The sequence below is a fragment of the Sinocyclocheilus anshuiensis genome, unplaced genomic scaffold (genome assembly GCF_001515605.1).
Source record: "Sinocyclocheilus anshuiensis isolate Anshui unplaced genomic scaffold, SAMN03320099.WGS_v1.1 scaffold140, whole genome shotgun sequence".
In the NCBI taxonomy this organism is placed as follows: domain Eukaryota; kingdom Metazoa; phylum Chordata; class Actinopteri; order Cypriniformes; family Cyprinidae; genus Sinocyclocheilus; species Sinocyclocheilus anshuiensis.
The window spans coordinates 2,494,255-2,506,316 of NW_015554147.1; the positions used below are offsets into that span (position 1 = coordinate 2,494,255).

General features: G+C 35.0%; 1 protein-coding gene across 1 annotated transcript in view; it reads right to left on the minus strand.

Moving 5' to 3' along the window:
• Window positions 1–1,170: 1,170 nt before the first annotated feature.
• Window positions 1,171–12,062, minus strand: part of LOC107670607 (PTB-containing, cubilin and LRP1-interacting protein-like) — a 32,120-nt gene continuing 21,228 nt past the window's right edge. The window contains exon 3 of the mRNA XM_016463250.1: window positions 1,171–2,478. Within this exon, the coding sequence (XP_016318736.1) occupies window positions 1,990–2,478 (489 nt within the window). The 3' untranslated portion in view covers window positions 1,171–1,989. The remainder of the gene's footprint in view (window positions 2,479–12,062) is intronic.

Sequence of the window (12,062 nt, forward strand, 5' to 3'; positions counted from 1 at the left end):
CTGAATAAATAAGCTTTCGATTGATGTACAGTTTAATATTTGGCCGAGATACAACTATTTGAAAAGCTGGAATCTTGAGGGTGCAAAAAAAAATCAAAATACTGAGAAAATCACCTTTAATCTAATCTTCATAAAATTAAGTTTTGATATATTTACTGTAGGAAATTTACAAAATATCTTCATTGAACATGATCTTTACTTAATATCCTAATGATTTTTGGCATAAAAGAAAAATCGATAATTTTGACCCATACAATGTTTTTTTGGCTATTGCTACAAATATACCCCAGCGACTTAAGACCAGGGTCCAGGGTCACAAATAATTAAATATGAAGGTACATTCAAATTTGTGTTTTATACATTTTTAATCCATGTTTTTAAACTAGGTCAATTAGAAGCAATTAAGTATCATTTTTCTTATTGTATTATACACACAAAAAGTATTAAAGCTCCTTAAATTAAATACAAATTAAACTCCATTATAAAACTAACCCGAGATCAGTTAAAAACCATTTACAGTTTCACTAGATCAACAGCATCTGAATTTTTACGTTTTGAAATCAAGGTTTGAAAAGACTCGTTTGATGAATCACATGACTTGGCGAGTTTGATACAAGCTCCGAACCAGTGATTCGAAACAAAAGATTCGTAAATGTTACCAAGCTTCCTGAAGGATTGTTTCGAAAGCGCCCAAATTGAAAGGGAGTAGAAAAAAGTCCATCGTCAATATAGTAGCAATGTATGAAGCACAGCTCACACAGAAGCCACTTTCAAACCAAGCAGCTTTCTCTTGGCAGGTGTGGAAATTCATGTGAGCAACCGTTTCCTCCTCACGAAACTTCCAGTCTTGTGGATTACTATCAGAATGACTGGATTTTGTGAACAAGGGTAAATGTGACATGACCTATAGCCCTGCATGAGTTAAAGGGACAGTTCACCCAAAAATGAAAAGCTAAGTCTCTGTCTTCTATTCAACATAAAAGAAGATAATCTGAGGAATGTTGGTTATCAAATAGCTGCCGGTAGCCACTGACTTACATACTATGTTTTTCTATACTATGAAGTCAATGGCTACCGCAACTGAAAATGTTTGTTTACCAACATTCTTCAAAATATCTTCTTTTGTGCTCAACAGAAAAAGAAACTCATACAGGTTTAGAACAACATGAGGATGAGTAAATGATGACAGAATTTCATTTTAGAGAGAACTATCCCTTTAAAATACCGATGCATCTGGAACGTCTCGCTTTCGACGTCTCATTTAACACACGTGCTAGTTTTTTCTGTTGGAAAACGCCTCATGCACACATAAACCAACTAAACTATGCTGGACAGTCAAGCACACTTAGCTTGTAGCAGAGAACCCGTTCCATAGTTAATCAAAGGCTCATGAGCTGCAGACAAACAAACCCTAGACTACACGCACACTGACTTTTGGTATCTTAAAAAAAAAAAAAAAAACGAAATCGATGCATGGTCCCTATAATTACGCTTCTATGGCCTGATTAAGGTAAAGAAATGCCCTAGGCTGGCTGCCTGCCATAAATATAAATCTTTTTTTTGTTATCTAAAAAAAAACGACAAAAGATTTCCGCACACACATCTGAAACTCCCAGATCCGAATCCCCCAAAGATTTTGATTGGCTAAACGAAAGCAAAATAACAGGTGAATGTGTAACAAGTTCTTGTCACTTCACACACGCCATATCAAAACCAGCTGCTTTCACGTGGGAGTGTGACTGTCGTAAAGTACTTCGTAATGACGCTGACGCTCGGATACTTTAGTAAAATGGGCACAAACTGTCTGGCAGCCGAGATCGAAAAAAGGCAGAATAGTTTCTTGGTTTGTGGTTTGAATTTTCATTTCCGTTCCCTTTTTGTTGTGGTTATTTTTCTGAATATTCTATTATGGCACAAAGACATAAAAAGCGCGAGAGCCGTTCTCCCTCTCGCCTCGTTCCCAACCCCCCGCCGCCTCCGTCCCGTCTCTCAGCCGTCGTCGGGAGTGCTCGACTCTTCGGGGAACTCGTCGGATGAGCCGCTCTTGTGGATGCGTCCGTCGCTGCGCATGCTGTGGAAGGTTTTCTTAAAGGCTTCCATCATGGAGTGCGCCAGTTTTTTGGCCTCTAGTTTACTCTCGCACTCCACGGCGTGGCAGTCCATCTGGAAGGTCAGATCGTCGTTGATTTGCCGGTAGATCCATGCGAACACGTTCGGGCTGACGTCGTGATCCGCCGTGCAGTACGCGATGCGAGCCACCTGGAAGGTGTCCATGGTGACCGTGGCATCGCCCCGCCCATCCAGGTGATGCAGTCGTACCTGGAACGGCCGGATTTCCAGTATGGTGTTAGTAGAAGTGATGGAGTCGTCGTGGGTGACAGACGTCCGCTTTGTGTCCCATAATCCCACCACAGCTGACTCGGTGCAGCCGGACAGGAAATGAGTGCCGGAAATCGTCACTTTGCCAAGGTAGGTCACCTAGTAAAAGGGAAACACACAAAAGAAAAAGTGAAACAATGATTTGTGTACAGATTCAGACAAATGCCCACATGCACAAAGAAAGATTCTCACACTTTAGTTTGTGGACCAATTCTCACTGTTAACTAGTGCTGGGCGGTATACCGGTTCATACCGAATACCGGTGTTTATTTTTGTAATTTTTTTACTTTGTTGACAAAAAAGTAATATAGCCAAAACAACCGCATAGTCGCTCTTTAGTGTAGATGCATGTTGATTTTATCAGACGATGCCGCGCTTATAAATGAGAGTGACTCCTGGTTAACATGTATTAAAAGGGGTCGTGTTTAGTCACTATTTAGTGTGGTCGGTGCAGCCGGACAGGAAATGAGTGCCGGAAATCGTCACTTTGCCAAGGTAGGTCACCTAGTAAAAGGGAAACACACAAAAGAAAAAGTGAAACAATGATTTGTGTACAGATTCAGACAAATGCCCACATGCACAAAGAAAGATTCTCACACTTTAGTTTGTGGACCAATTCTCACTGTTAACTAGTGCTGGGCGGTATACCGGTTCATACCGAATACCGGTGTTTATTTTTGTTATTTTTTTACTTTGTTGACAAAAAAGTAATATAGCCAAAACAACGGCATAGTCGCTCTTTAGTGTAGATGCATGTTGATTTTATCAGACGGTGCCGCGATTATAAATGAGAGTGACTCCTGGTTAACATATTAAAAGGGGTCGTGTTTAGTCATTATTCAGTGTGGTATTTTTTGACAATATACACGCATCATGACAGTAAAATAGGGCATTCTAAGTCAATATACTGCAGTATTTCCTCTCTCAATCAGTAGAAAATATGGTTAACACCCGGTCATGCATGAAAAAAAAAATACCGTCATGTACCGTGAAACCGGTATAATTTTGAAAAATACAGTGATATAAATTTTTGGTCATACCGCCCAGCACTACTGTTAACTAACTACCACTTCTGCCTCAATAATCTGCTAATTTGCTGCTTATTAATAGTAAGTAAGGTAGTTGTTAAGTTTTGGTATGATTAAGGGATCTAAAGAATAAGGCTTTGGAAGTACTAATAAACAGCCAATAATCAAGTAATATGCATGATAATAAGCAACTAGTTAATAGTGAGAATTGGTTCCCTAAACTAAAATGTTACCAAATATTTATTTGTTTTAATTCAATATTCTGAAAACAATGTACATTTCGGCTTTACTGATTACTGAACATGTTCATATATTTTGTTATACTGAGAATATGTTTACCGGTTTTGTTTTGTCTATCATTTTTTTAATGACTGTAAATGTTATATTTTTGCTAGTATTGATTTTCACATATTTATATAGACAAACAGTATGGATATGATAGAAGTACATTTACATAAGCATTTTCAGCTCCGTAATCATTTGTAAATTAGCTACTTTTTTTAACTCAAATAAATCACAGTAGCTATTTTTGGAATCGCAATAATAATGCAAAAAATTAAAACATGAAATTAGGTCCTAATTGTTTGGATCAATTAATTGTCAAAAAGAAAAAGAGTAAAAAATGTGGGAAAAAATAAATAAATAATAATAATTATATATATATATAAAAATTTTTCTTCACATTTTTTACTCTTTTTCTTTTTAAAATAGAATATTTTAAAATAGAAAACAGTTCTTATATATATATATATATATAGAACATTTTCAGCGGTCATTACTCCGGTCTTCAATGTCACATTTTTAAAAAATAATAATAAAGATTTTACACACATTCAAGGTTTAAAGAAAACATTTTGTGACTTGTTACTTAATGGTTACGCTACTTCACATGGTCTACAATCATAACCTTTGGTTGAAAATGGTGTACAAAAAAACAACAAGAATACATAAGTCATTTCCATGAATGTGTATTTTATACTAAGTTTTTTTTGTCCTTTCATCATTTTTATGTATCATTGGTCCATAGCTGTTGTTCCTCAGAGAAAAACAAAAGATTTCAGAGAAAATGAGTAGTTGTGAATACCTGCTCTTGCTGTGTTTGAATGTGTGCTTTTGGCAAAGTTTGGAAAGAAAATGCGAAACTACAGAAGAAAAAAAACTATGTCTGGCTGTCTGTTTTCCTCTTCCAGACGATTTGTTTAGTCTGCAACCACAAGACCTAATTCTGGCCACGGTCTCTCCTTCCCATTTCTTGAACACGTTTAGAGAATACAATGAAACAAAATCGTTTTTTTTATTGCTTTACAAACTGTGAAACTCTGAAGACAAGCAAGGGGTCGAACATCTGTGCTATACTTGCTAAGAGAATTTCATAGCAGAATGCAAAGTCATCCCTCTTATGAACACGACTCTCTCCAGATGCGTTTTGTTTTTCTTAATCTCATTCTTTCTCTTGTGTCTGAACAGAAAGATGAGGCTTTCCTGCGTGCCGGGAGAGGAAATGCCAGTAATATCTCTTCTCTTCTGAAAGCCATCTACATCAGAGAGAATGAGAGCGAGAGGATGAGTGTTCTCTTCTGGAAGAAGTGCTGGAAAACATTTGACCTGAAAGAAGCCCCTCACTACACTATGACTAACAGATGAGGCAGTGAGCGAGGATGTGCGTTTCCTAACACCTGATGGATAGCATTACGCCTTATTATCATAAACCAACACAATCGTCACAACAAGAAAAAATGCAAAGCACTGTTATTTAAAAATGCTGTTCAAACGTTTGGGGTCAGTAAGAAATTAATCCTTTTATTCAGCATGGACGCATTGAAATTGATCAGAAGTGACAGAAAAGACATTTATAATCTTACAAAACAATTCTATTTGAAAGAAATGCTGTTCTTTTGAACTTTCTATTCATCAAAAAATCCTGGAAAAATGTATCCACAAAAATAAGAAGCAGCACATCTGTTTTCAACATTGATAATAATCAGAAATGTTTCTCCAGCAGCAGATCAGCATATTAGAATGATTTCTGAAAGATCACGTGACACTGAAGACTGGAGTAATGATGCTGAAAATACAGCTTTGGTCACAGGAATAAATTACATTTTACAGGATATTCAAATAGAAAACAGCTATTTTAAATTGTAATACTATTTTACATTTTTTACAGTTTTTTTTATTCAATAAATGCAACCATGGTGAGATTTAAAAAAAGAAAAAAATTTTTTTTTAAATCTTACCAACCACAAACTTCTGAACAGTAGTGTATATTAAACACACATGCATACAGATGCACAAAAGTTTTGGCCAGCAAAATGATTTGCCCCAAAATGCATCAAAATGGCTCCAAACTCCCCCCCAAAAATCTCATTCAAAAATATGACGTGAAAACACAAAGTTTAACAGATCAGATAACAAATATTTAAATGTAAAGCAACTATATTTGACAAAAGATTTTGAAGAAATATTTTGTTCTTTTCTTTGGAATAATTCACCAATGAACTGTTCACAGTAAAACCACTAAGTAGTATTTTTTTATTAAATAAAACCAAAATAAAATCAAAATGATGAACTTTTCAAAACTACATTATTCCTGATCCTCACTCTTTCGTCAAGTCATCCCTCAAGTATTTGATGTGTATTTCCCTCAGTGCCGAGATGACAGATTACAGTCTTTCTGAGAAAGTGTGTTTGTTCACATGAACCTCATGATATCTGTTCCTGAGTGTGTGTGTGTGTTTGTATATATATCTCAGGTGGAAACTGAGAAATCATCAAACACTGAGACAGATTGATGCCTCTCAGTCACCACAGAGTCTAGACAGCAACAGAGCGCTCATTCATCTCTCCGTTCTCTTACCTCCACAGGCAACTGAGAGCCTTCCAACAATAAAGCTGCTCTTCCAGATCTCTGATGCACAAAGTGAGTGAGCACAAATATTGTGCAATTCATTAATCTGTCATTAATATGGCGTCCTAGGATTGTAAATCATCTAAACTTACTTGTAAAACAAAGATGTAGTATTTCCACACAGTGCAAGCACATACACACAAAGTACATGGAGAAAAAATGTTGTTTGTGCAACACTCTTATGCAGCATGTGGTCACAATTACTCACTGTGTGATTCATTTTATACCAAGGGCTGGGTGTTATAGCCAACAATATCTGTATCACAATATTTTTCAGACTTTTGGTAAAAATTCTCATGGTTTATGTATTTATTATGATTTTTTTCATAGGAACTACTGTTTCAAACTGAGATCTAAATATATACAAAGCAATATTTATCTACTTGGTTTTTATGACGCTGTAATTTTGTGTGCAAATTTTAAAATTGTAATTAATTTTTTTAAATATTATATTTACAGTAGTATTTTCAAATTTACAGACAAATAAACAGTTAAATCACAATACAATAATACATACAACTGTATAAAATTACATTTATGCCTTGAATAAAACTTTTTTCTAATGAAATCCAAGGTTATAAACTCTCTTTGGACAACTTAATGGCTACATTAAAAGTACATTAAAATCATGACGCATGATTTACAATGTTGCAAATATATTTAATACATCACCCAGCCCTACTTTGTGTCTACCAGTTAATTAACAGCATATATAAATCAGTCAAAAAACAACAAATATTTCCAGTACACACTCCTTGAAACTCTACAGGTTGCTCTGCTCGTGACTCATGTGTCCAGCAGGTGGCAGCATGACGAATGACAATCTATCTGGTGCTCAAGACTCTCCATGCATAATTCAGAAAAAAAAGGAATTCTTCACCAGCTCAGCATTCCAGAGCGGGACGTTAATGATTCCAGAATGAGAGGCGCATGTGTCCCCCCGACACAGCTGTACGATGAGGGTATGTATACTCTCACGTGTGTGTATGTTAAAGTGTGTGTTTGTGTGCCTAAGCCAGACAAAGTTTGTTCTGAGGGAAATGATGACTATATTTGGTCTGTGTGTGTGGGTCACTATGTTTGTTAACAGAATGTGTGTGTGTGTGTGTGTGTGTGTAAACAGCACACAGAACAGACTTTATACATGCGGAGCTCACAGAATGAATCTTTCACCTCTGACTCCATAATGAAGGCTTTCACAAACATACACACATTCTCACAAAAAAAAGCATCTAACTGATGAGTCGCTAGTACAAGCACACACACACTCTAATGCTATGAGTCACTCGCTCTTAGTGTTGCTACACTGCTGAAGTCCAGACTCATTCTCTACACAAGTGTGTGAACACAGATGCTAATAACTAAACAAGCTCGTGCGTCACTGTATTTCGAAATTTGTCAGAACTCATCTTCTAGAGTCGGTTTTCTCTTCACAGCAATAGTTTGAAGAGAATCTTGCTAATCAAGTCAGTTAAAGTTAGTTAATGTTGACATGTTTCTGTGATTTTGTTGATAAAGATAAGACAAAAAAAATGAGACATTTTTACCATTATGTGGCATTTTTAAAATTAACTTTATTAGATGTATGCATCATCTTTTATGTCAAAGTCTTACATTTAATCAATTAACTCAATTAAAATAAAGACACTATAGGCTGTTACATACAATTACAAACATAATGCTTTAATATTAGCGTTTTAAAAAAATATTTTGAATGCTGAAATATGAGATGATTTAAAAAAATGAAAGGATACTTTAAATATGAAACTAAACCAGCCAGTAGGTGGCAGAAAGTCACTGTGTCAATGAGTGAGTCATTGAATCATTTACTTAACCAATTCGTTTAAACGGCTAATTCATTCAGGAACGAAGCAAGTGACTGTCTTTATGAATGGATTATTGAACGAAACACCACTGCGCATTGGATTTTGAGATGTGGGCGTTGGGCTCAAAAGTGGAGGGCGATGAACGTGAGATTACAGAGGCTACATTTCTAACATTTATAATGTGTTTAGAAACAATTCTCTGAATTTCCTTACACAGACTTTAAGGACAGGAACAACAAAATCTAGAAAGTAAAAGGAGAAATGCATGGGTCTAAACTAGTGCTGTCAAACGATTAATTGCGATTAATCGCATCAAAAGTAAAAGTGTTTCTTTACATAATATATGTGTATACTGTGTATATTTAGTATGTATATATAAATATACACACATTCAGTATATATTTTGAAAATATTTACATGTATATACATTTATACTTATTGTATTTTATATTATATATAAATATATTTAATGTATAAACAAAACATATTTTTCTTAAATATATACAGGCATGCGTTTGTATTTATATATACATAATAAATATACGCAGTACACACTCATATATTATGTAAACAAAAACTTAATTGCGATTAATCGCATCAAAAGTAAAAGTGTTTCTTTACATAATATATGTGTATACTGTGTATATTTAGTATGTATATATAAATATACACACATTCAGTATATATTTTGAAAATATTTCCATGTATATATTTATATAATTGCTGTTGTATATAAATATTTTAAAATGTATAAACTTAACATATTTTCTTAAATATATACATAATAAATATACACAGTAAGCAAACATATATTATGTAAACAAAAACTTTTATTTTGGATGCGATTAATCGCGATTAATCGTTTGACAGCACCAGTCTAAACCTAAAAAGTTATAGTTAATTAAAACTAAAACCACACACACGAAAAAAAAGTTACTTAAAATAAAATGTAAAAAAATTATTTTTTTTGTTTCAGCTAGTTGTCAAAGCAACATTTCTCATTTTCAACTTGATGTACAAAAAGAACTAAAACTGAAATAAGACTAATAAAAACGATAGACATATTTAAAAAAACCTAAAAACAATAACTAATAAAAGACAAAACACAAAACACAACAAAATTACTAAAACTTTAACTAAAATGAAAGTAAAAACAGAAACTACAAAAAAAAAAAATCAGCTAGTTGCAAATGCAACATTTCTAACTTCATTAACTTAATGTACTAAAATAACTAAAACTAAAATAAAAATGAATAAAAACTATAGACAAAAAAAAAAAATTATAATAATGACAAAAATAAAGTTACTAAAACATTACATCACATACATTAAAATTGAATCAAAAAATCTAAATAATAATAAAACTAGAATAATATCTTTATGATAAAATAACACTGTTTAAACGGGGAAAGAGCAGACATTTCATGTATTGAAAAGTGAGCACAGGAGTGTGTGTAACACACACACACACACACACACACACACACACACACACACACAGAGCGGGTCCGATCACCATGGAAACAGCATATAGACTAGCTTTGTTGAGTTGTTACATAATCAAAGGGCCTCAATGGATGATTAGGTGGTTCTTTCTATGACTAACCCTCTCAAACAGCTACTCTCAAGCCACAACACGTGGTCAGACTGGACATCGGTTAAAACAGCCTCTGCCATCTTAAGAAACATGTGAATCACTATAAAACCAGTCTACACCCAAAAATGTAGAGATGCTTGTGGTGGAGTGTGAGTGAGTGTGTTTAGGGTAGACCATGTTCAAATACACAGATGAAAATATGTGAAATGTTTCAGCTGAGCGCAAATACAGTGGGTATAGAAAGGATCCCCCCCCCCTTTAAAATAATCACATTTTGTTGCTTTGCAGCCTGAGATGAAGATGGACACAGTTTTTGTTTTATCCAGCTGTATTTACTCAGAGCAACTTATAACATCCAAGTAAAAGATATAACACCAACATGTCATAAAAAAAATTAAAAAACAGAATCACTGAATTGGAAAAAGGATCACCCCCTCCTAAAAATCATGCCTTGTAAACTCAATCAGGCGTAGCTGATCACATTCTCAATGGCACACAAAGCCATTTGACTTTCAACTGTGATCAGCTGTGGTCATTTTGATCAGCTCAGCATGAAAAGAGCTTTCCTGGAGCATTTCAGCCCTTGGTAGTGCAACTGAAGCAAACAATCAACTATGGGTGGCAAGACACTGTCAAAAGATCTCTGGGATAAAGTTGTGGACAGACGCACAGCGCTTTTGAACACTACTGTAATATGCATCGTTCAGAGGCAAGATGAAAAGAAAATACCACGTAAACTTTTCTAAAGGCAGTCAGTTCCCCTCAGAGATACATTCATATAAACTCCAATTGTATCGCGGTTTGTTTGGCATCTCAACCAATTTGAATCGTTACATATTTGAATCGATTTACGACCAGCTAACGGTTAATTGTTACATCCCTAGTGGTCATTGTGTGCATGTGACAACAATATCACAAATTCTCCACTAATGTGGCTTGTATGGGAGGGTTGCAAGAAAAAAGCCACTCAAGAAACAAGAAAGGCCACATGCAGTCAGACTGAGCTTTGCCAAACCGCACCTTAAAGATTCGGATATTTTTCTGACATGAGTTGCACTGAGTAAATACAGCTGGATAAAACAAAATCTGTGTCCATCTCCATTTCAGGCTGCAAAGCAACAAAATGTGATTATTTTAAAGGGATTATTTTCTATACCCACTGTTTGTGCCCACAGTCCATTCCTTTAATGTTAGAAATGTGGCATAAATTATGCCGGGCTCTACAGCTTTCAAGAGAAAGAAAGAGAAACACTAGTGAGGTGGAAGGAACATGACAAAGACAGAGACAGACAGACAGAGATGCTCTGTGTTTGTCTTAGCCAGCATTTTACCATGAATGGATGCTGAGGTTTCTATGGCAACAACATTGCAGCTTCTTTAGTAGGCCGATATCCTTGAGAGATTTTCTGTATTTTTAGCTGATGTATTATTCTGCTGTTCTTTCTCTCAATACATGGATGTGACTCTACAATATTCTACAAAGAGTTAGGTGGACCATCACTAGTACATGAATGTGTCCAAGTGCAGGAACCATGTTTTTTTATTTTTTATTTAATTACATTTATTTTTTTTATGTGAAGCATGTCATTTGTATGGTACTAGTGGCACTGAATGGAACTTCAAAAATATTTCCCAATTTTCCCAATGGACAAACAGGTTGTCCTGACCAAACTCACACCATTACATAAATAAACCCTTTAAAATTTCAGAACAAAAATGACAATTCAACTCAAACTTCAACTTTGTTGGCGTCAGGACTATTTGGGTCATTGTGGGTCAATAGTTTGGCATAACGTTTTTTAAACAACAACAACAAATACAGTAGTCAAATAGGTCTGGGCGATAAAACGGTATCGATATTTATCGACGGTACACCTTCGATTACGATAGAAACATTTTTCGATATAGTGCACGATATACAGTGGGTACGGAAAGTATTCAGACCCTCTTACATTTTTCACTCTTTTGCAGAGAAGTCAGATCTTGGTTAGGTAAAAACCGAAACCAAGCCATTCACACAGATGCATATTCAGCGCATTTTGACGGACAAATATGACTGCTGCACTCGCGTCTCACACAAGAGATGTAGACATGCAAAGTTAAAATAGTTTAAACTTTTAGAAAACACGTCGCGAATTTGTGGAGTTTTATTCCTTTTCACTGCGTCTCATGTTTTTAAATGCAATCTGCATGATGGGCGATTCGACTCTTTGTATTAAGCATGATGCAACTACATAATGCTGTTTTGTTCATAATTGTTTATGCAATTTACGAAATTATATTTGATTTATATGAGTTAATTTAGACGTAATGCACGTTTTTAT